The sequence below is a fragment of the Malania oleifera genome, chromosome 7 (assembly GCF_029873635.1).
Source record: "Malania oleifera isolate guangnan ecotype guangnan chromosome 7, ASM2987363v1, whole genome shotgun sequence".
Lineage (NCBI taxonomy): Eukaryota > Viridiplantae > Streptophyta > Magnoliopsida > Santalales > Ximeniaceae > Malania > Malania oleifera.
Genome location: NC_080423.1, coordinates 107,526,486 through 107,550,994, shown reverse-complemented (window position 1 = coordinate 107,550,994; position 24,509 = coordinate 107,526,486). Strand labels below are relative to the sequence as shown.

The 24,509-nt window shown below is 32.7% G+C and overlaps 2 protein-coding genes across 2 annotated transcripts; both read left to right on the top strand.

The window, feature by feature from the left end:
- The first annotated feature begins 524 nt into the window (after window positions 1–524).
- On the top strand, window positions 525–1,854 carry LOC131160562 (uncharacterized). Its single transcript, XM_058116375.1, has 2 exons — window positions 525–981; window positions 1,431–1,854. Exons 1-2 carry the CDS (start codon window positions 577–579, stop codon window positions 1,611–1,613), a joined length of 588 nt encoding a protein of 195 aa, XP_057972358.1. The 5' UTR covers window positions 525–576; the 3' UTR covers window positions 1,614–1,854.
- Window positions 1,855–22,125: 20,271 nt separating this feature from the next.
- LOC131160563 (uncharacterized) lies at window positions 22,126–24,353 on the top strand. The gene is made up of 3 exons (XM_058116376.1): window positions 22,126–22,161; window positions 23,081–23,487; window positions 23,914–24,353. Exons 2-3 carry the CDS (start codon window positions 23,101–23,103, stop codon window positions 24,097–24,099), a joined length of 573 nt encoding a protein of 190 aa, XP_057972359.1. The 5' UTR covers window positions 22,126–22,161; window positions 23,081–23,100; the 3' UTR covers window positions 24,100–24,353.
- Window positions 24,354–24,509: the final 156 nt, after the last annotated feature.

The following is a 24,509-nucleotide window of genomic DNA, read 5'->3' as shown; positions in this document are numbered from 1 at the left end:
CTGTAGAATGATTTGTTAATTTTGGGCTAGATTACAACGAGAGTTTTTTGCATTTTTTTAAATATTTTTGTTCATTAAATAATTTAATTATATATTTATAATAGAAGCTTGTTTCTTTTAAGAACGTTCGGTCTTATTTTTAAAAAATAGGGACTCTAGATAAACTTTAGGACATTAGTTCTATTGTGACTCATAGGCTTCTTTTTCCCAACTTGTTTTAATTTATATATTTTGCTTTGTTTATATATATATATATTCATTTTACCTTCATCTTTCCTTATCCATGCATGCACTTATCAATTGTGCACACGTCATGTCACTATCTCCCATAGATAAGCAAAGAATCAATTCCCCTTTTTCGAATTCCCACTCCCATTCCCTCCCATATGCATTATGCTAATTAATTTTTTTCTAATTAAATTTCACAACCTTTCCAATAAAAAAAAACTCCTGATTAAACTCTCCCCTCCAGATCTTTATTAATTGCAAGTTATTTATATGCGTGCATAAGTTGTATGGTTTTCATTATAAACACACACATACACAGAGTGAGCCTGCTAGCTAAGTTCAGTTGTAATGGCTGTGGAGTGCTATACCAAAGTGTTTCCAAACTTTGCCACCAATTCATATTTAAAAGAAGGAGCAGAGGTGGCTCCTTATAAGAAAAGCATTAGTACTGAAAAGGAGGACACTTCCCTTGAGGAATATACGGAGAAGTTGATAAAAAATTTATTTAAGTGTGGTGCAGACCGCACAGTATGCAAGTTCCGCAATGAGACGAACGGTATACTAAAATTTATTAAAAGCCACGTTTTGGATGTTCCCCCTGTGCCTCCCCCTGCCAGAGACATCGCCTGTGCGGAGACACTTGTGTTTGTGCACATAAGTACCAAAGCAACTGTTATTGTGTATCGTGGAAAGAATAAGCGACGACATCTATGTGATTGGATGCTGTCATGGTGTACCCAATCAAGCATAAAGGTACGTGTGCGCGCGCGCGCGTGTGTGTGTGTGTTGCATGATGGTTTGAGACTAATTAGGCACCTCACTTATTTGCTGAGATAAAGGATGGGTCTGCTCCTCTACCCTTTTCTACTTAAATACTAAATTATTTTCTTAATTAAAAGTGATAGTCTCAAAATTATTTGATCAAAATCAAGTGTCCAATCAGACAAGAGAGTCTTTAGTTTAATAATCAATTGAGGGCTATACAATTCACCTTTTAAAATAAAGTCCAATCATAGGATTATCTGACAAGCCTTCTCAATTTAATCACGCTAAACATTTTTATCAAGTTCAACTCCTAAAATTGATTACATACATGTATACATATACATTAAATTGGTTAATTATGACGAAGTTATAGCACTGAGTAGGTGTTTTGAAAGTACCTAATCAATTCAATTTTGATCGCTCTGGCATGCCTGCAGGTATATACTGAGATTAATGAAGCTGGCTACTATGACAGTGAAGCCATATGGGCTATAATTTTTGTGAAACTACGTCAATCTGGCTGCTCTAGCACTGCCACATGGAATGGATGTTTTTCGACTCTGACGATTGAGGATAAGCATGGAGTTGCTGAGCTTTATGCACACATAGCTCCCACCTAACAATGCACATGCGTGTCAAATTATGGAAAATAAAATATAATAAAAGGCACTTACATATATATGTATATATATGATAATGGCAAAATGTATGCGATGTGATAAAGTAATGTCAATGTATGGGTGGCTTACCAGTATAATTCCTGGTATTGTTTTAACCATATAAATTACGAAAAATATAATTTCTGTATTGTTTTAACCATTTCCCGAAAACAATAATAGCATGAAGGTTCTAAAAACATAACATTTTGTCATCTAAGCATTCTCATCTCGGCAACTTTTACTTTTTGGATATTATGTTTCTCTATCGCCTAACATTCTGATCCATATAGCATAATTGGTCTTATAGTTGTCCTATAAAACCTCCCTTTCAACTTTAAGGGTATTGTATGATCACATAGCACACTTGAAGCACTTCTCCATTTTACCCAACTTGCTTTAACTCTATGCATTACATCATCTTCAATTTCTCCTTCAGCTTGCATAATAGATCCAAGGTATCGAAATCTATAAGTGCTATTTATTTTTTCATCATTAAGTTTAACTTTGTCTCCAATATTCCACCTATCATTACTAAAATTACATTTCATATATATGCTGTTTTATTTCTAAACTTTTCCATTAATCTTCTTAAGACGATAATAGTTTATGTGCAGATCTTCCAAGACATAAAACCAATTGATTTTTGGAGATCTACATTTCTGACCTTACATAATTTGTTCAACTACCTGTTCCATAGTTTCATTGTATGACTCATACCGTTTTTAATTCTATGATACTTATCACAATTTTGATATCTCCCTTTATTTTTTCGATATGGTTATTAAAGTGTTTTTCCCTCCATTCATCTGACGCAAAGAAAAAAAAGAATTTCTTAGTTTTTACAATTGTATTAATAAATTAGTTAACCAATCTTTCGTTATCACTCCAGCATTTCCACATTTCAATTGGGATGTTATCTGGTCCATAGCTTTCCCTTTTGCATCTTGTTAGTGCAAACTTGACTTCGTTCCTCTAAATTTTGCGATAAAGCTTTAATATTTTTAGTCTTTTCCTCTTGAAATTCTAATTTAAGTCCCTTCTATTGGTTTTCGGTAACCAACGTACTAAATTAATTTCGCTATCTTTCTTTTAATATCTTTGTCCGTAACCAATACAATTCATCTCACTTTTTATGCATTTTTACATTTCCTAATCCTTACTCTTTCTTTCTCTAAGCTTTAGCCAGTTTTTAAATATACTCTTATCCCCATCTTTTGTATCTAGTCTATCATACCAACTAGTAAATGATCTATAGTTAGCTTCACCAACGCCTTTTTTGTATCTTTTCTTACCTCCTAATTTTTCAAAGTTTCTCTATTTCTACATTTTTGTCAGCTTTTTATGGCAATTTTTTGTCCTTTGATTTTTTGTACATTTTTATCCCACCACCAACCGCTCTTTGCTATTCAAGAATCTTCCCTTGATTCACCTAATCTCTTTGTAGGGAATAGATGCCCTTGGATCTTCTCCTAACCCCTCCACCCATGTGGTTGGAAATCTCTACAGCTCTCATATTTACTTATATTAATGAATTATATGAGTAATTTCAATTTTTTAGACTTTTAGTAACATGAGGTAACAATATTATAACTTGCACTATTGTTAAAAATCACAAGAGCTACTGATCTAATAAAACTGTTAAGAATGAATTATTAATTTTGGCTAGATTACAAACGAGAGTTTTTTTGTATTGTTTTAAATATTTTTGTCATTAAAATTTAATTATATAGTTATAATCCAGCTTATTTCTTTTAAGAATGTTCAGTCTTATTTTTAAAAATAGGGCTCTAGATAAACTTTTAGAACATTGGTTTTTATTGTGACTCATAGGCTCTTTTTTCCCAACTTGTTTAATAGGTGATGGGAATATATTTCCCATTGGTCCACCCCCATTATTCAAATATATCTTTTCTTTTTCAAATATTCTTGCTTTACTACAATAATATATATACTATATCTATATATATAATATGTATCATATAATATTTTATTTTTGTTTCTCGGCTTTAAACCAAATAGCTAGATAGGAGATGGAATATATTTCCCCCGCGGCACTCCATTATTCAAATATTCTTTTTTCCTTTTTCAATATTCTTGCTTTACACATATATATTCAACTTTACCTCATCTTTCCTTTCTGCACATATCGATTGTGCAACACGTCATGTCACTATCTCCCATAGATAGCAAATAGCAATTCCCCTTTTCCAATTCCACTCCCATTCCTCCCATTTCTTACATCTAATCACAATAAAAAATTTTTTCATAATTAATCACACATTTTAAAAAAAAAAAAACTCCTGATTAAACTCTCTCCCCTCCATCTTATTAATCTTTGCAAGCTATATATATGCGTTCTAAGTGTATGGTTTTTCATTATAACAACACCTACCACAGTGAGCTGCTATTTAAGATCATTGTAATGGTGTGGGTTCTATACCAATTGTTCCAAACTTTGCCCCATTCATGCTTGAAAGAAGATCAGAGGTGGCTCCTTACAGTAACAGCATAGTACTGAAAAGGAGGACACGATCCCTTGAGGAATATCCGGAGAATTGATAAAAAATTTTATTTAAGTGTGTGCACCACACAGTATGCAAGTTTCCGTAATGAGACGAACTAGACTAAACTTTTTATTAAAAGTCGCGTTTAGATGTTCCCCGTGCTTCCCCTGCAGAGACATCGCCTGTGCGAGACACTTGTGTTTTTGTGCACATAAGTACCAAAGGCAACTGTTATTTGTATCGTTGAAGAATAAGCTAGGACATCTATGTGATTGGTGCCTGCATGGTATCCAATCAGCCTAAAGTTACGTTGTTGCGCGCGCGCTGTGCGTGTGTTGTGTGTGTGGGTGTGTTGCATGATGGTTTGAGACTAATTAGCACCTCACTTATTTGCTGAGATAAAGGATGGTCGTGCTCTCTACCCTTTTCTACTAAATACAAATTACTTTTCTTATTAAAGTTATAGTCTCAAAATTATTTGATCAAAATCAAGTGTCCCAATCATACAAAGAGTCTTTGTTTAATCCTCAATTGCAGGCTATACAATTCACCTCTTTAAAATAAAGTCCGAAAAAAAAAAAAAAATACAATCATAGTTACTGACAAGCCTTCTCACTTTTATCACGCTAACATTTTATCAAGTTCAACTCCTAAATTGATTACATCCATGTAGACCTATACATTAAATTGGATAATTATGACGGCTTTATACACTGGTAGGTGTTTGAAAGTACCTAATTCAATCAATTTTGATCGCTCTGCATGCCTGAGATATACTGAATTAATGAAGCTGGCTACTATGACAGTGAATCCATAGGCTATAATTTTGTGAAACTCGTCAATCTGGCTGCTCTAGCACTGCCACATGGAATGATGTTTTTTCCCGACTCTGACGATTGAGGAAAGCCAGGCGTTGCTTAGCTTTATGCCCACTAGCTCTCACTAACTGCACATGCTTGTCAATTATTGGAAAATAAAATATAATAAAAGGCACTTACATATATATATATATCTATATATATATCTATATTATGTACATATATGATAATGGCAAAATGGTGTATGCGATGTGATAAAGTAGTGTCAATGTATGGGGCACCCCAGTGAATGTCAAATCATCACGATCTATAAATAAATAAGATGGCCCATGTTTAGCTTATGTTTTATTTATTTTATATTTTTTTCGTCAACCATCAAACGATAAAATCAAATATAAGCTCAGAATCAGCATCTGCAGAATCAGCCTGCGACACATCAACACCAATTACTGTCCACAAGAAACCCCATTTTTGTTTTTTTTTTTTTGGTTAGGGTCATAAACACCCCCACTTTCCATGTCTGCGCGGTTTGGATTTTGCGATTGAGAAGGAAGATGGGGTGTAAGATACGAGAATGAGTCACTTATTATTATATTCCCATAGATATCGAATTTCCAATGGGCTTGGGCATCATATTTAAAATTAAAATAAATAAAACATCATACAAATATACAGAATCTCTGAAGAAAAATAAAATTAACTGTAATCATTTTACTCAATTACAATGATCACATGAAGTTTTTTTAAAAAAAATTTAAAATAAACAGTGCTTAAAATTTAATAATAAAAGCTACTTACAAATATTTTTATCAGTTTTAAATTTTCAGGAATATAAAAATTCAGAGCCTTTTGAAATACAATAATTAGTACAATAATATTCATAATTTCTATCGCGAGTATGTTGTCTTTATTTTTTTAATTATTCTTTTATTCTAGAAAAATAAATAATTATTTCATCCATATTTTAGTTTATTTTGATTTTTAAAATCTTAACTAACCAAGTTGTCGATTTTCAATTTTTTATTTTTTTTTTCAAATTTGTTTTTTTTTTTTTTTTTTTTTTTTTTTATTTTCATAGATACCAATAACCCAACTTATTTCTTTCCCCAATCAATTCCGAGGAACCAAATGCCTGGTTATAATTCAAAACCTCACAGTCCGTACACCTTGTGTTGGTTGACGAGGCTCATTCATTGCTCCTTGTGCGCATTGCTTCTTGTGTAGGCACTTCTCTTGAGATAAGATAAGGTACTCCGGATTAGATTAGGTCAATACTTTTAGAAATTGCACCGATTAAACTGATATTATGATCACAGAAATATTATATATGGTTTTCTGTATAATCAGGCTATGAAAATACTAGTTTGGTTATTATATATAATGTGTAGGTTGTAAAGGATTTTCCTAATTAATTAAACGATTGAAACAGATGCTTTTTTGGTTTCTTTAAGCAATCATATCTTTTCCCTATAGGTAGTTTATTAAAGTTTGTGTTTATTACCCAAATCGTGTGACATGAGAATAATTTGTCTTTATTGTATAAATGAACCTAGTGAAATATGTATATGCTATCATACAAAAAAGTTAGGGCATTAACTGGGTTTTCTGAAATATTAGAAGAATGTAAATTTGTGTTGAGGCATTATGCCGAGTTGTGTTATGCCAGTATTATACCAAACAAGAAATGACAGTTTTTATACAGTTTTATGAAAATGGAATCAGGTTGTGCAATATATGGTTTAAGCATCCTGAGGGCTAGTGGTAATGAAAGCGCGGTGCCGAAGCTATAGAAAGGAAGTATAGTGCAACCACACTGGTGTGATAGTGTTGGCATGGAATGGTCGATTTGTCCTTAGCAGAGCTCCTCCTGAAGGGTATTCCGGGAGACCCCTCTTGAAGGATTTTCTAGGACAAGGTAGGCAAATCGTATTGACAGACTGGATTATACTTGACTTGGCACTGGTCGGTCGGTCTATTGCTAAGTCCAGCTTTCAGACCACACAACCCACCATGGGGGTGAAACATGTCGACCGCCCAATAAGGAAAGTACTACTATGCAGATACGTGAATTAGTGTGTAAAATGAGCCAAATTTATGAAATAAGGAAAGTTAAGTATTTTAAATATAGGTGTGAGTTATAGTTCATTTTAACCAGTTTCCTTTAAAGTGAAATTAACGGTTATATTATGTCTACACTAGAAACTTATGTTACCACACACTGATAATAATCTATTACGTCTTACTGAAAGGTATCTCGCCCAATCATTAACTAATATTTTTCAGGTATCATAAGGAGCATAATAGTAATCAGAGTAGCGTAGTTGAAGCGTTGGTGGGATAGAAGGTTTTATTTAGAATAGATCTTTAATGAATTATGTTTTTGATGTATTTATAATTTTAAGGGTGTTAATTTTGATATTGGAAATAATATTTTTATATTGGGATAATTAATACTCTGATAATTAGAATTTGAGGACTTCTACTCTATGAAATATTCAGGTCACTACAAGTGATATCAGTGAAATTGAACAAAATTTTTCGGGTCATCGCAGTTGGTATCAAACCTTATGAAATAGGTTCTGTAAACTCTAGAGATGATTATTACCAGAGTATAGGTATGAAGTAGGATGATGATAGGAAAGGGTAGGCTAGGTGTTAAAAAAGTGATCGTGTATAGGATGCATAATGGAGTAAAATACGACGAGTAAATTGGAATTTTGGAGTTTGGTCTCGCAGCCGAAAGAAGAAATTCATCGAGAGTTTTCTATGACGTTTTATAAAACAACCAGTAGTTCCAAAAAAGTCACGGAAAACCATTGTCGTTTTTCTTCCAAAATGATGCCCTATGATCTTATCTTGTGTGAATAATTACTGCAAGGAATGAGCTACCATGTGCAACACTGGAATAGTTGAAATAGAATTTTGTGCATTTTTGGAATGTGCACACCTTTGCACATTAGAGTGTACTCCTAGTTCACTACGGTTCCTTATGATTTAGTGTGCATGGATCTGAGAGCAACTGAAAGAATGTTAGTGGTTATCCTCGGATTTAGATGCTTAGAAATCCCGGGGGATTCTTTAATGGTGAAGTTCTTGGGGATACTGGTTATTCTAAGGTTTTACGAAAAGTTATAGTTTTTTTGTGTATGTTATTCTCTCTTGTGTTTCTTGTACTTAAAGAAAATGTTCAATCTTTCCATATCTCCATAAGTCACCCATGGGACATTGGACATTGCTGGAAGGGTAGGTGTGTTTTGATGCCAGTGTTTTGGGGTAGATTTCAGGTTTTGGTGGTTGTCACTGGGTGTTTTGTATTGTAATTATATTTCATATTATTATAGTTTTCTGGTATTGGGTATAAGACATTTCATAGCTTTACAGTTACCGCTGCTTAGATGTATTTATTATACAGAGTTTCTCTCAGTGCCTTCCTGAGCCTGAGTTTATCAGTAGTATTTCAGTCAGATGATATTTATGATTTGCAAAAATAAAAAATGTTAAATAAGTAGCAGGTCGTTACACTTCTTTTTCTACAACCCACCATAGAACTTCCCTAAATATCCTATCATATGCTTTCTCAAGGTCAAAAAATATCATATGCAAGTCCCTCTTCTTTTCCCTAAACTTTTCCATTAATCTTCTTAAAAGATAAGTAGCTTATGTGGTAGATCTCCAAGACATAAAACCAAATTGATTTTCTGAGATCTTCATTTCTAACCTTAATCTTTGTTCAACTACCCTTTCCCATAGTTTCATTGTATGACTCATAAGTTTAATTCCACGATAGTTATCACAATTTTGAATATCTCCTTTATTTTTCTATATAGGTATTAAAGTGTTTTTCCTCCATTCATCTGGCATTTTCTTAGTTTTTACAATTGTATTAAATAAATTAGTTAACCATATAATTCCGTTATCACTCAAGCATTTCCAAACTTCAATTGGGATGTTATATGGTCCCATAGTTTTCCCATTTTTCATTTTTTTTAGTGCAAACTTAACTTCTTTAACTCTAATTTTGCGAATAAATCTTATATTTTTAGTCTTTTCCTCATTTGAAAATTCTAAGTTTAAGTCTTATATTTGATTTTCGTTAAATAACTTACTAAAGTAACTTTGCTCTCTTTTTTTAATATCTCTGTCCTTAACCAAGACAATATCATCCTTATTTTTTATACTTTTTACATTTCCTAAGTCCTTACTCTTCCTTTCTCTAACTTTAGCAAGTTTAAATATATCTCTTTCCCCTTCTTTTGTATCTAATCTATCATACAAACTATTAAATTATCTATATTTAACTTCACTAACAACCTTTTTTGTATCTTTTCTTACCTCCTTATATTTTTCAAAGTTATCTCTATTTTTACATTTTTGTCACGTTTTATGCCAAATTTTTTTGTCTTTATGATTTTTTGTACATTTTTATCCCACTACCAACTCTCTTTGTTATTCAAGAATTTCTCTTCAATTCACCTAAAATCTCTTTTTCTAGGGGAATAGATGCCCTTGGATCTGCTCCTAACCCCTCCACCCATGTGATTGGAAAATCTCTACAGCTTTCATATATTACTTATATTGATTAATTATATGAGTAATTTTAATTTTTTTAAGATATTTAAGTAAACATGAGCTAACAATATTATAACTTTTCACTATTTTAAAAATCACAAGAGGCTAATGATCATAATAAAATTTTAGAATGAATTGTTAATTTTGGGCTAGATTACAATGAGAGTTTTTTGTATTTTTTCAAATATTTTTGTTCATTAAATAATTTAATTATATATTTATAATAGCAGCTTATTTCTTTTAAGAATGTTCAACCTTATTTTTAAAAAAATAGGGACTCTAGATAAACTTTAGGACATTGGTTCTATTGTGACTCATAGGCTTCTTTTTCCCAACTTGTTTTATAGGTGATCGAATATATTTCCCCCTCGGTCCACCCCCATTATTCAAATATTCTTTTTCCTTTTTCAAATATTCTTGTTTTACTACAATAATATATATATATATATATATATATATATATTATAAACATTGGCTTAAACCAAATAGCTAGACAGGTGATGGAATATATTTCCCCATCGGTCCACTCCCATTATTCAAATATTCTTTTTCCTTTTTCAAATATTCTTGCTTTACTACAATAATATATTCATTTTACCTTAATCTTTCCTTACCCATGCATGCACATATCAATTGTGCACATGTCATGTCACTATCTCCCATAGATAAGCAAAGAATCAATTTCCCTTTTTGCAATTCCCACTCCCATTCCCTCCCATATGCATTATGCTAATTAATTTTTTTTCTAATTAAATTCACAACCTTTTCTAAAAAAAAAAAAAAAAAAACTCATGATTAAACTCTCTCCCCTCCATATCTTTATTAATTGCATGCTATATATATGCGTGCATAAGTTGTATGGTTTTCATTATAAACACACACATACACAGAGTGAGCTTGCTAGCTAAGTTCAGTTGTAATGGCTGTGGAGTGCTATACCAAAGTGTTTCCAAACTTTGCCACCAATTCATATTTGAAAGAAGCAGGGGTGGCTCCTTATAAGAAAAGCATTAGTACTGAAAAGGAGGACACTTCCCTTGAGGAATATATGAGACGAACAACATACTAAAATTTATTAAAAGTCGCGTTTTGGACGTTCCCCCTGTGCCTCCCCCTGCCAGAGACATCGCCCGTGAGGAGACACTTGTGGTTTGCGTACAAAACTACCAAAGGAACTGGTGTTGTGTATCGTGGAAAGAATAAGCAGGGACATCGATGTGATTGGATGTTGTCATGGTGTAACCAACCAAGCAACAAGGTGTGTGTGTGTGTGTGTGTGTGTGTGTGTGTGTGTGTGTGTGTATTACATGATGGTTTGGGACTAATTAGGCACCTCACTTATTTGATGAGATAAAGGATGGGTATGCTCCTCTATCCTTTTCTACTTAAATACTAAAATTATTTTCTTAATTAAAAAGTGATAGTCTCAAAATTATTTGATCATAACCAAGTGTCCTATCAAACAAGAGAGTCTTTAGCTTAATAATCAATTGAGCAACCCTTGGGTGCTATATGACAAGTCTTCTCAATTTAATCATACTAAACATTTTTATCAAGTTCAACTCCTAAAATTGATTACATACATGTATACATATACATTAAATTGGATAATTATGACGAAGTTATAGCAGTGAGTAGGTGTTTTGAAAGTACCTAATCAATTCAATTTTGATCGCTGTTGCATGCCTGCAGGTATATACTGAGATTAATGAAGCTGGCCACTATGACAATGAAGCCATATGGCCTTTAATTTTTATGAAACTACATCAGTCTGGCTCCTTAAGCACTGCCACATGGAATGGATGTGTGTCAACTATGAACATTCAGGATATGCATGGAGTTGCTGAGCTTTATGCACGCATGGCTCTCACAGAACAGTAACTATGCACATACGTGTCAAATTATGGAAAATAAAATATAATAAAAGGCACTTTTATATATATATGATAATGGCAAAATGTATGTGATGATAAAGTAATGTCAATGTGCGGGTGGCACCAGTGAATGTCAAATCATCACGATCTCTATAATAAATAAGATGGCCACATGTTTTATTTATTTTTTATTTTTTTGTCAACCATCAAACGATAAAATCAAACATAGCTCCGACCTCCATTGCTACCATCTCCCATCTCTTCATTCCTTGTTTCCAAATGCTACCTACCCTCAAACTCGAACTGAATACACATTCACCTTGCTGTGGCTGGTTGTGCGAAGGCAAGTGAGTGTTCATGTGATGAATGGATAGCTAATGCTCGAGCGTGCATGATAGATTGCATGGTTTTGTGTATGAATTGCAAGAATGCCCTTTTCACCAAACAAAAATCGTCAATAATAATGCATTTGTACGAACGAATTATAAATTCGTCACTAGTAATATTAAGTAGTAGTGAAGATAACAATTCTTGTTACTAATAAAAACTCAATGGTGACGAATGTAAATCTGCCACTAATACATTCGTCACTAATAAAGTTGTTTCCCGCGACACAACTTTATTAGTGAATATAGACTTGTAGTGACGGTTTTAAAACCGTCACTATTGTCCTCTTCTATTTAGTTGAAGGATATATATATATATATATATATATAGAGTGTATAGTGACGAAATGAGACTAGTGAGTAGCAGCGGACTTTTCTTGACAATATCAAAACCATAACTAATGGTTGGTCATATTCAAATGATAAAGAGAAAATAAGATATTAAGTATTAGTGACAGTTTACAAACCTTCACAATTTCTACCTTTTACTAACTTGTAGTAACAAATTTGGAAGTGTCACTATTAATTGCTTTGATTAATTTAATTATAGCATATATATATATATATAGTGACCAATCAGATTTGTCATTAATATCTTAATTCCCGGAAATCAAAGGAGTTAATGACAAGGACTAAATTTTAAAACAAAAAAAAAAAGGACTCAACAAATGGACTCAATGTTAAAAAGGACTTAATTTTAAAATAAAAAAGACTCAATTTTTAAAATAATAGGGATTCAATTTTAAAATAATAGGGACCTAAAGGGTTTGATAACAAAAGAATTCAATTTCACCTCACAATGACTCATTAAAAGGGACCTAGCTCAATAAAAGAAGACTTATTTTAAAATAAAAAGGACTTAATTTCAAAATAACGAGAACTCAATTTTAAAATATTAGGAACTTAATTTCAACATAAGAATGACTCAATAATAAAATGACTCAATAGATAGGTCTTAATTTTAACATGACCACACTCAATAAACATGCCTTAATTTTAACATAAAAGGACTCAAGAATGTAAAAGGACCTAATACGAATTTTTTTCAAAATGATCCCTAAATTTTTAATTATCCATTATTACAAAGGGTCTCCATATCTACAATGCAAGGGAACAAACAACACAGAACCCATACACTAAGATGAGAAGAAAAGAGAGGTCCTTTAAAATTGGGGTGTCTACATTAGATATAAGTATGAGTTGTGTTGGGCTTTTGTGGAGCCTAATTGTGTTTTAATTTGGATGACGACCTGACCTCTATTTAATTAGAGATTTCTATCTTAAGGCTTAGTCTTTTGGAGCCCATTCGGAACGGAACTCTAGGCGCAACATATAAAAGGGATTGCTTTCAGGTGATTAGTGTTGGTGTGGTTGTACCTGCGAGAGAGCGAGAGTCAGAGCATTGTATCGTCGCACTCTCTGTGTTTTCTTCCTGATAATATTGAAATCCCTACAACTTCGTGGACGTAAGCAAAATTGCCAAACCACGTAAATATTATCTTGTGCGTGTGATTGATTTTTTCTTTGGCGTTATTTTTCTCTGTTTTGTTTCTCACAGAATTCGGGAATTTGTTCGTTATTCCCAACAAGTTGTATAAGAACAGTTATCATATTTGGGTACGGAATTGCTCGGCTCTCTCTCTCCCCCACCCTTCCTCCTTCCTCCTCCTTTCTTCTTATTTCTTCTCCTTCCTTTCTCCTCTTTCTGTCTCTCCCTCTGTTCTGGCTCTAATATCTGTCCTGCCGCCCTTTTCCTCCTCTTCCTCCATCTTCTTCCTCCTATCTTCTTCTCTCTTCTCCTTCTCCTTCCTTTCTCATGTTTCTGTCTCACACTCTCTGTGCTAGCTCTAACTTTGTTCTATCCTGCAGATGTTCTCTCTTCCTCTCCCTTGTTCTTCTTCTCTTCTTCTCTATGTTTCTCTCGCTCTATTCTCTCTGTGTTTATTGCAGTTCTGCATACAATTTGGTACAAGACAACAAACCAAAAACACCACGTGCCAGACTGTTCATCACTTCATCACCTGCAACTTTCCGAGAAAAATTATAGTCGTGCCTCTCAATTTTGAACACTGATTGACTTCCAGGCATTACTTCATCACACCTCCATCAACATCAAAGCAGACACCACCAAAGGCCCTCCCCTAAAATTTCATAGTCATCCAACCACCAGAGAGGCCCCACGAGCAAACTGAAGATGTTTCAGCTGTCGTCCCTTAGAAATCCCTGACTTCCTGTTGTTTTTTCTTCAGACTGTCACCGCCACTGAAAATTACCACCCTTCAATCTACCACCAGCTGGAAGATCAAATGCCACCACCTGGCAACACACGCACCCACACTCCGATGACACAGCTGACACAGTTCCAGATTCTCCCGCATCTTCCGGACTTGCAACAAACTGGTTTCACCTACGAGATTTTAGTTTTTGTTCCAAAGATTGTGACCTGCAGCGTAACATTTTGACCCCAGAGATGATATTTTGCAAACCTGCTATATTTTGATCATGATTGCTAGAGATTGGGCTGCCACTCTACCATCACCATTTTGGAGAGTCAATTGTCACTGCAGCATCAAGAATTAGACTCCATTGCTGCATTTTCCTGCTAGTGCTGGATTCAGGCATACTATTTGTAAGCTGTTTGTGAGGATTTGAGGAATTGGAGTTTTCATGAGAAACTTGCGTGAATAAGCTGACTCATTGCGAGTTGTGCTTAAAGTCTTTGGTGAAGTAACCAAAATTCTCCCACTTATCTTGATTAATTTTTAAATGATTAAGAAAAATAATAATTTTGAAATTTTAGTTTCTTAATTCCATTATTTAAACAAAAAGAAAAAAATGCCTTCTTCATTTGAGTTGCTTTGGTTGATTCACTGCCTGAATCCTTGTTCATACACAAAGCCCCTTCTTGTAATATTATGTAAGACCATCACATCATTCACAGTAAGTTCAATAGCCTGATGTGTGCGCATTGTGGTAATTTTAGAGTTCATATAACTTTTCAAAATTTCAATTATACAATGAAATTTCGTCGAAATTCAAATTAGAGATTTAGGAGTTGATACGTCCTAAATATATCAGCTTATAAAAGGAAGTCAAAACTCAACAATCACTACCCAAGTTCAATCATCTGGTAAGAGCAATTAGTTATAATCCAATAATAAAATGAGAGATCCACGCTGGCGCCTTAAACACCTAGAGTGATCCACGCTGGCGCTTTAAACCTTTGAAATGATCCACGCTCCCACATCATAATGACGTATCACCCCAAGGGTCAATCCTCGTCATTATAAAGAAAGGTGATGCAAACAAGTCAAGGTAACTAACTCGTAACCCAATCTTACTGTTGCATTCAACTCTTGGAAGCATTCCTTAACTTAGGTATTGGAGTAACCCCCCGAAGTACACCCTGGGTCCTCCAAGTCTGCTTTGTTTTCATCTTTTTCAGGTCATCAGAAGTCATAGAGCAACGTCACAGATCATCACAATTTTATCCCGCAACAGGAGTGAAGTGAAATTTCTCTTTTAATTTATTTTATTGAAACAAAATATTATTACAAATGCTTTTGAAATTATATAAAAAAAATAAACTTACAGTAATACTTTCTTTTCTTTTTTTAGTAAAAGAGGGCGACACCTCCTTTCTTAATTTTATTAATAACCCTCACTAATGGTGGAGGAATACTATGGAAACAAAAAGGCACTTGGAGCTTACACAATAATCAAATAAAAAACACCTCATCCATTAAACCAAACAAAAGAAGAAAACAAACTTATACCAATACCAAAAGAAAACCAACTAAACATACCTCATATAAGTCGTACCTATCTTATCCAATCTATATAAACCTTTGATAACTCTAAGAAGTTGACTACTATTTGTAAACAAACTATTCCTCCCCATGACACCTTGTCGAGCCAACACATCTGTCACTTTATTCCCTTCTCTATAGAAATGATTTATAGAAAAATCTACTCCCTCCAATACACCAATAAGTTGCTCCCAAAAATTTCACAAATGTCATACAAAGCATTTACTGGATCTTATCAAATTTATTACAATACTCGAATCACATTCAATGTCAATACTAGTATGGTTCAATTGTTTATAAAGTTTTATTTCTTCCATCACTGCTCTCAATTCAACTTCATTATTAGAATAAGAACCAAAATATTTTGAAAAACCAAAAATAAAAGAATTTGTATAGTCTCTAAGGATGTCACCACCACCCGCCGGCTTTGAGTTCTCCAAGTTGCTCTCATCCAAATTTAGTTTCAACCTCCCTTGCCTCAGTTTTAGCCATCTCACAACTTGCATAACTTTATTCTTTTTATTCACAATCTGCACCTCCAGATTCTACAAGATCAGAACATCAGTATCATTTAAATTAGCCATAACTGTCATGTTCTCACTCAAAACCCCCACCCAATTCTTAATGGACAGCCACACATTTGTACTACTCTTCAATTTCCCCTCCATTCTAACCACACATCTCCTTCTCCACAATCTCCAAACTACTAAACATGGAATCAAACTCATCAATGTTCATTTGCATTAACTGAATATGTTTAATGTACATTATCTTACAAATATGTTTGATACACATACTATTTTACAACTTTTCCACCTCAAACAAAACATAATTGTATTTAATTTATAATATATTACCCTTAAAACTTATATTATTATGTTTATTAACCATTTCTAAAGTTTCACAAAGGATTCCATGTTTTACGACTGGTTTTTGTTATTTTTTCAAATTGAAATCAAAATTGACATCGAAATCAAAATTTCCATGGAAATTTTCGTACTTTTGGAGTTTCAAAATTTGAGTCGAAATTAAAATTTAAGACCTTGTGTGTAATTTCATGTGTTTAATGGATTTCTTATAAATAGTGTGGGAAATCCATGTTGTGAGCAGTTGTTGAATTTGAATTTGAAGTGCTCGTGAGTTTCCACCTTATATCTCCTCTCTCCTCCCTTCTCTCTTCTTCTTCCCTTCTCCTCTCCTCCATTCTCCCATGGCTGCAGACCCTTGATGCTGCCCCTGCATCATTTGGCAAAGAGGGAAGAAGGACGAGTAGGAGAGTGTGAGACTCTAGCCTCATTGGAGGGTTAGCTTAATTTTTGTATACCACATGCATGCAGGTATGTATTGAGATTAAGAAAGCTAAACCCTTCGACAATGACACTATTTGGGAAGCAATTGCCAAACAATTAAATGTATCTAGTCCCACAAACTCTATTAAGTGGAATGGATGTGTGTCAACTGTAACGATCACTAGAGGGTACTAGCTTTACCCTTGAGGCATATTTCATGGTAACGGATGCTTAAGTCACGTACAAACTAGCTCTTTGGACACAACATCATATTCTATGTATACAAATATATATTTATACAGATATTTTAAATATATACATATATTTTTATAGATTTTATATATATATATATATATATATATTTACATAATACAAGATATAATAAATGAGGTTTTTTATATTTTGAAGTGCTCCACGCATCCTGTGTGCGTGTTGTTGAGAACTTGATGAACAGAGGAGAAAAACTGAAAACAGGGAAGGAAATTGGGAGAACTTGAGAGTTTGTGTAATCTGAATTGAACAAAAATGAATTTCTTCAAGTAAAAATACAGGAAGGCCTTTTAATATTTATACTACATAGAAACAATAACACAATAACAGAAATAACAGCTAAGTCTTTTCTGGCTTCTTCTTTGCCTTTAGCTTTTCTCTAGCTTCTTCTGTGATTATATAACATGCGATCAGAGCACTCTTTATTTTACCCAACCTCCTTTAATTTTACGTATTACATCTTTAATTTATCTTTCTTCTAACTTTCATAATAGATCAAAGGTATAAAAATCTATTAGTGTTATTAATTTCTTGACCATCAAGTTCAATATTTTCTCTAATATTCCTCCAATCATGACTAAAATTATATTTCATATATTTTATCATATTTCTACTTATCCTAAAACTTCTAGATTCTAAAATATCTTTCTATAATTTTAACTTATATTCTACTCCACCCTTAGTTCATCAATCAAGACAATATCTTGTTATGAAAAATTGTAACAAAACCAGCAAACAAAAGAAACTAAGAAATTAAAAAAAAATTAAAAAAAAAAAAAAAAACACACACACACACACACACACAACGCCTAGATCATAAGATTTACGAGGTTCAAAAATTTACCTACATCCTTGTAATCAGATGAAGCCACCAATTCCCCTACTCAGCAATATGTACAAGTATAATATCCTAACCTCTTTCCCTCACTCTCATCGTATTCAATTGTTTTTTTTTTTTTACCTTTAATCGAGAATAATATATTTTATATGAGGATATAGGAAAACCTTCATAAAACATAAAATTAGATATGCATCCGTCTCAACAAAATACACATTTCATTTTGTTAAGAAAAAGTCCTACGCATGTAATACTCCATGTACTAGAAATCAGACTCCACACACAACAAATATACCATTTACAAATAAGACAAACTATAGAATCTCATTTTGAATACTTTGATTTGGTACACAAAAATTGAAACTGGACAAAATAAAGATGGTTCTTTTAATACTTTTTATGTAAATTTTCATTCCACTCTACAAACTAAAAATTCAAATTTACTTCTTTTTGCCTATAAAAGTTAAGTCAAGGCAAAGACTCAAGCCTATTCTTCATCTTATACCCTTTCTTATCCTCCCTTTTATTGAATTTTAACGATTTTAATTCTTTATTTTTAACAAACATTTTTTAAAGGATTATTAATTCAATTCATTGTAACAGTTAGTGAGTTTTTTTACACATTGAATTAAAATTAGTGCACTAATTTATACCTAATAAAAATGAGTAAATGTAATTAATTTTACCCTAAAAATTTAAGAATGAAAAAAAAACCTATTTTCCTCAAACTATTATATATATTTTGTCGCTTCTTATTATGAATGCACTAATATTGTTCCTATTTGGCTAACACGTTTTACACATTTTACCATCCCTTCACCGTCCGATCATAAGCATTTCTCTCCTCACCGTCGATTCTTGGACTGTCAATCCTCTGAAATCCACACCGTCGTTTGAGCAATCATTCACCCTGCTTTGTTTGGGTTGCCGTTTGTGCTTTCACCACCCAAAAGCCTTAGGTTTGGAGTTTGGTTTGGATTGCCGTTTACAAATATACCAGCCTTGTGCAATTGGGACCCATGTGGTTGTTAAGAGTAATCAAAACTATTAGACCATATGATTAAAGGTGAGGTGAATTTGTGCCCCTTTCTCTAGGATAAATTTTCTTTTTAAAAGCAAATAGCTGTACATATGATGTGCCCCAAATGGCTTCTTTAATTCGGAGTTTTTAAGATTATCCACTTGAAACTTTTCGGAATTTGAATTTGAATTTTTGAGATTCGGACAAAATATTTTAATAAATCATGTTAATTTTCTTTTAAATCCACACGAAGCCAAATAAAAGCCCGAGTCTATGCTCCAACACTACCTTTATGTTTTTTAAAATATCGCAAAATTATATAGGCATTACCTATATATTTTATTTTTATCATTTTAAATATTTTCACCAACTTACAACAGTAAACCTTTTTAGCCTACATTCAATATTTTACAAAGTAGACAGACAATTTTTTATATGTAACGATGTTAAAAACTGTTTTTCATCAACTTTTTGTTTTTAATCTATGTTCAAACGCTACCTTAATTTTTTTAGAATATCACAAAGTTATATAGGCATTAATTAGATATTTTATTTTGGTCATTTTAAATATCTTGACTGACTTACCGTTAACCCTTTTACCCTACATTCAAAATTTGTATGTTTTTTTTTTCTCTAACCACCTTTTTTTCTTTTTACAATTTTTTCAATGCAATGACGTTAAAAACTCTTTTTCATCAACTTTTTTTCTGGGCATTCTTTTACTTAAAGTTACGCCAAACAAGGCTTAACAAAGCTGAAGTCCCCACCAGCTTCAATCTAGCTCAGAACCAAACAAGTTGAAGTTGGGACACAGAGGGTTGTTAGAGGTACTAATCACATAATTGTTCCGGTCATTAATTGCAATATTGCATGATACTTAATCATCAAGTTCACCCAAGCTCCGAACCAAAAAGGTTAGAAATTAGAAGCCCACCTCCCATTGATGTTTTATTGTCAATCCATCTCATGATCACTCTATCTTTGAGCCCCACACGCTTGTTAAATGTACTGCTTGTTTGTTGCGAGAAATATTAAGTGCAACTAGCTAACCGCACCATCATGCATTCACTTGTGGATCACAACTTTATTTTTTGCAATTATTGGAAAATCTTGAAATGAAAAATTATAACTTTTGTTACAAATAAATAAAACCTTAAATTTTGAGTATCTTGTTCAATTTGAGTCAAATAAATAATTGTCAATTAAAAATTATTAAAAATTTAGAACTTTTCATTAATTATCTAAAATAAAAAATGATTAAGCAACCTAATCTAATAATTTCTCATACGCTTTTTTCTAGTCCATTGTTGTCCCCCGCTTTTTTTGTCCGACTATCGCATTAAGTTTGCTGTCACAGTACCACATCAGATGTGCACTAAGGAGATCTTGAGCTTATAAGGATAATTTGGACTCCAATTATGTGAAGCGTCTTTTATACGACAAACTTGTGACGTCAGTGGATGCCTCACCAAAGTTAAGCCCAAAAACCATTATATTTGATATTAGAGTCACCCTGTGAGTACTATCATGTGAGTGGATCCTACATAGATATATACGCCACTCTAATAAGGGCATCAAAGATAAAACAAGAGAACATGTCATGATCCCACATTGAACGTGTACTAGGAGGATCTGAACTTATAAGGAGGTTTGGCCTTCAACTATGTGAGACGCCTTTATAGGAAGATCATTGTATCCTATCCTATGAAATAGGTATTTCATAAACAAAATATAACATATCAAAAGTCACATTTAAATAATACCATCACATCCACCCATATGAGAGATTGTGAAAGCCTCGAGGAAGAGAATCCAAAGAAGCTTTTTGTTTAGCCTTTAAACTTCACTAAAAATAGTGCAATTATTATCCTCTTCATAAAGTGGTTAAGGTGTCCCATTGAATAATGGATTGAGTATGAAAACAAAGAGCAAGGATGATAAATGTATAAGAAAAAAATTAAGGGGCATTTGGTATTATTATCAAAAAGTAGAAAAACGAAAATCAAAAATTAGAAATAGAAACTAAAAATTAAAAATCAACAAATTGTTTGGTTAACATTGATAAAATTAATATAAATTAAAATTTTAATTAAAAAAATGCTCATTTTCATCTTTAAATTAAATAATATCATAAAAATAATTAAAATAATAAAATTACATAGAGTACACGTTAAAAAATTACTATAATATGAATAAAATTTATTATAATTAATTTACTTTAATTGTTTTCGTTTCAAATTTTACTTTACAATAAAAATTTAATTCGACATGACAATTGATAAAATAGTAAAATTATTTTGTAATTGACTTTATTACTATTTTTTAAAATTTACGTATATTTTCCTTTTAATTATATTTAAATTCATATGATCATTTAATTTTGATTTTAATTTAAAAGTGTATAAAATGAATAGTTTAATCCAAAAGAACTATTTTTGAATATTAAAATTTCTAACAACAGATTGCCAAAACAACTACAAATCATAAAATATAATTTTCAATTTTTTAGCAAGCAGTTGAAAACCGATAATAGAAATAGAAAATTAACAACGTAAACAAACACATTTCTATAATCTATTTCTTCACTGTGAAAAAATAGAAAACAGAAAATAACAACAATACCAAATAGGCCCTAAAAAACTAAATCTTTGTTAGTTTCTTCCATGTAAATGTTTAAAATATTGAAAAACAATGAAACATTTTTGTCATACTTTCAAATTAAAAAATAAAAATTACTTTTCACAATTAAACATGTCCTAAAATTTCTTGAGCAATAGGAAAATTACATTTTCGTTGATATGAGTTTAGTCCCTTTTCCTGGAAGAATTTTTTCTTTTATGAACATAAAATTTTATTTTAGAAGAAATTCGCCCTTTACCATTAGCCTCTCCCGCCCTTTCTTAACTTTGTTTCCTAAAATCTCTTCACGTTCCAAAAAAGGGGGCGTGAAAAAAGTCATACAACCTTTTGAAAAAGAGCCCACAAGCCTCAGGCTCGTAGGTCCGAACCAAACTGCTTCGTTAATATTAAGCCAGGACACCCAGCCACCCTCCCCTCTATTTAAGCAGCAGAGCAAGTTCCAACTTTGCAAGCTGATCACTTTCTCAAGTTTGTAGTTCATATAGTTGCAAGTATGTATCGAATAATTTGTTCCTAGAATGAAATTTCTTGTTTCTTTATTATTAATATATTTATATTTACTTGTCAAATTTAATTGTTTAATTCATTTTATGTGGGTGCTTGATATTTGAGATCATTGTCGCCATGAAAAAAATCAAATGAAATTTATTCTATTCAATTATTGTGTGTCTACACAGGTTTTGTAAGTGACAGGTATGTGCAGGCGAAACGTTTATTATGTGATAACTATACGTAAGGTGTTCTTCAAAATTATGAATATTTTTTGGAAAAATATTTATGGAATAAATTCTTTAATTTTTATAAATATTTTATAGTTGCTTAGTAAAAACATATATAAATATTTCATAGTATTTAGTTTTATAAGATGCGTATGTTCCATTGTTCTATATATGAATTTTTCAATATGAGAGAATTAATTTATACTTTTAATATTAATTCCATAAATCACATGTTTGTGTCATAAAAATAACACATCATCCAATTATCTAAAGAAATTAACACTAGTTAATTTTTAGGACAATTCTCTCCTAGAGTCCTTTGAGGACTAGCCAAGCCATTTATAAGATAGTTTGGCCCATTACATTCGTTTTCCTTCAATGGCCTATCTTACTGTTCGTATACTCACCTATCTTTTTCTCTTGTTGTATATTCTTTGCTTAATAAAATGTCACATTATAACTTAACAACTCTAAAAAATTTATACTCTATATATAACACATAATATGCAAAAATGCCATACTTACCTCCTAAATATCACACACTTATATTTGTGTATATTGTATTGTGTATAATACTATTATATAAAAAATAGTGGATGATTTAAATTGTATGGCATGTGTGTGTAATTATTGTATGCCTATCGACATATATACTAAGACGTTTCAAATTACGCGCGTATCATATGACTAGCAACCAATCCAAACGCTGTAATGGCCGCGGAGTATTCCAAAGTCCTTGGAAAGGCCATCACTGACTCAACTTTGGAAGGACTTCCAGAGCATGTTGGAAAGACGATCACGCAGAGAGATCGAGCAAAGGCAGCGACCCGTCTAAGTATAGGTGGTGGAGTGTTCACAGTGTGTCTAGTTCACAACCTCACCGGAGACACTGTGACCTATGTTGGGTACCATGTTTGGGACGTTCCCGATGTGCATCCTTCCTTCAAAGACATTGAGAATGGACAGACCGCTATATTCATGCAGGGAAGAACCAAAGGCACTGCTGTTGTGTACCGTGGCAAGAATGCCCAACGAGATGAGTGCGACATCATGCTAGCTTGGTACAACGTGAGTTGGGATGGAAAAGCAGTCAACAAGGTACGTGCGCATAGGCATGTGCACTTTAATTTGGCTTGGATGCATAGAATTCATTATATATACAGTCAATTAGGGGTTTATAATTAAACCTAAGTTACAAAATGGGAAGTAACCCATACTTCATCCCATTCTTGTCCTTTTCCACTCTTTCCAAAGAATTGAACACGAAACTTGCACATGAAAGTCCTAAAATCAAGCTATCGTATTTTTCTAATTATTTACACATAGTTATGCATTCATCGATTCTATCTGCACTATATATATACGCTAACTAGGCTAACATCTTGGCTTCAACTCCTTGTGGGTTCAAACTTGTATTTAAGTGAATAACACTGTGAGGATTGTCCCACTAGGTATTTCATACGTAGCCAATGAATTTATAACCAATATCCACCATAAAAATCTTATTGTACTTCATGCTTACAGGTGTATACTGAGATTCACGAAGCTAATCACTTCAACAATGACACCGTTTGGGATGCAATTAATAAACAATTGGATGTATCTGCAGAAAACAACACTTCTGTATGGAATGGATGTGTGTCAACTGCGTCAATTAGCACTGGTGCCAGTCCTACCCTTAATGCATATTTCACACTAGCAGATGCATGATGCACGCATGAGCTTGCTCTTTGAGTACAAGAGAAGCAAATATTTTCTATATATATATATAATAAATGTTTGTTTTACATATTGAAGTACTTCTTGCATCCCACATGTATATGTGGCACTGATGATGTACTCATATATCAATGTTACCGTGTGCAGAGTGGTTTGGATGTAGATGTTGTTGTGTGGATCATATCAAGTGGTTTGGATGTGGATGCCAAAACAACTTGATTTTCATAATAAATAATACTGTTTGCTATATTTATTTCTTTGTATGCAACATTCTTAACCACAACCCTCAAGGCGGGTGAAAAACAAAATTTTCATTCATAATTAATGCTTAAATTTTAACTTCGATTTAATTTTGTACTGTATGTTGTTCGAACCCACACAATTTAAACTTAAATGATTCA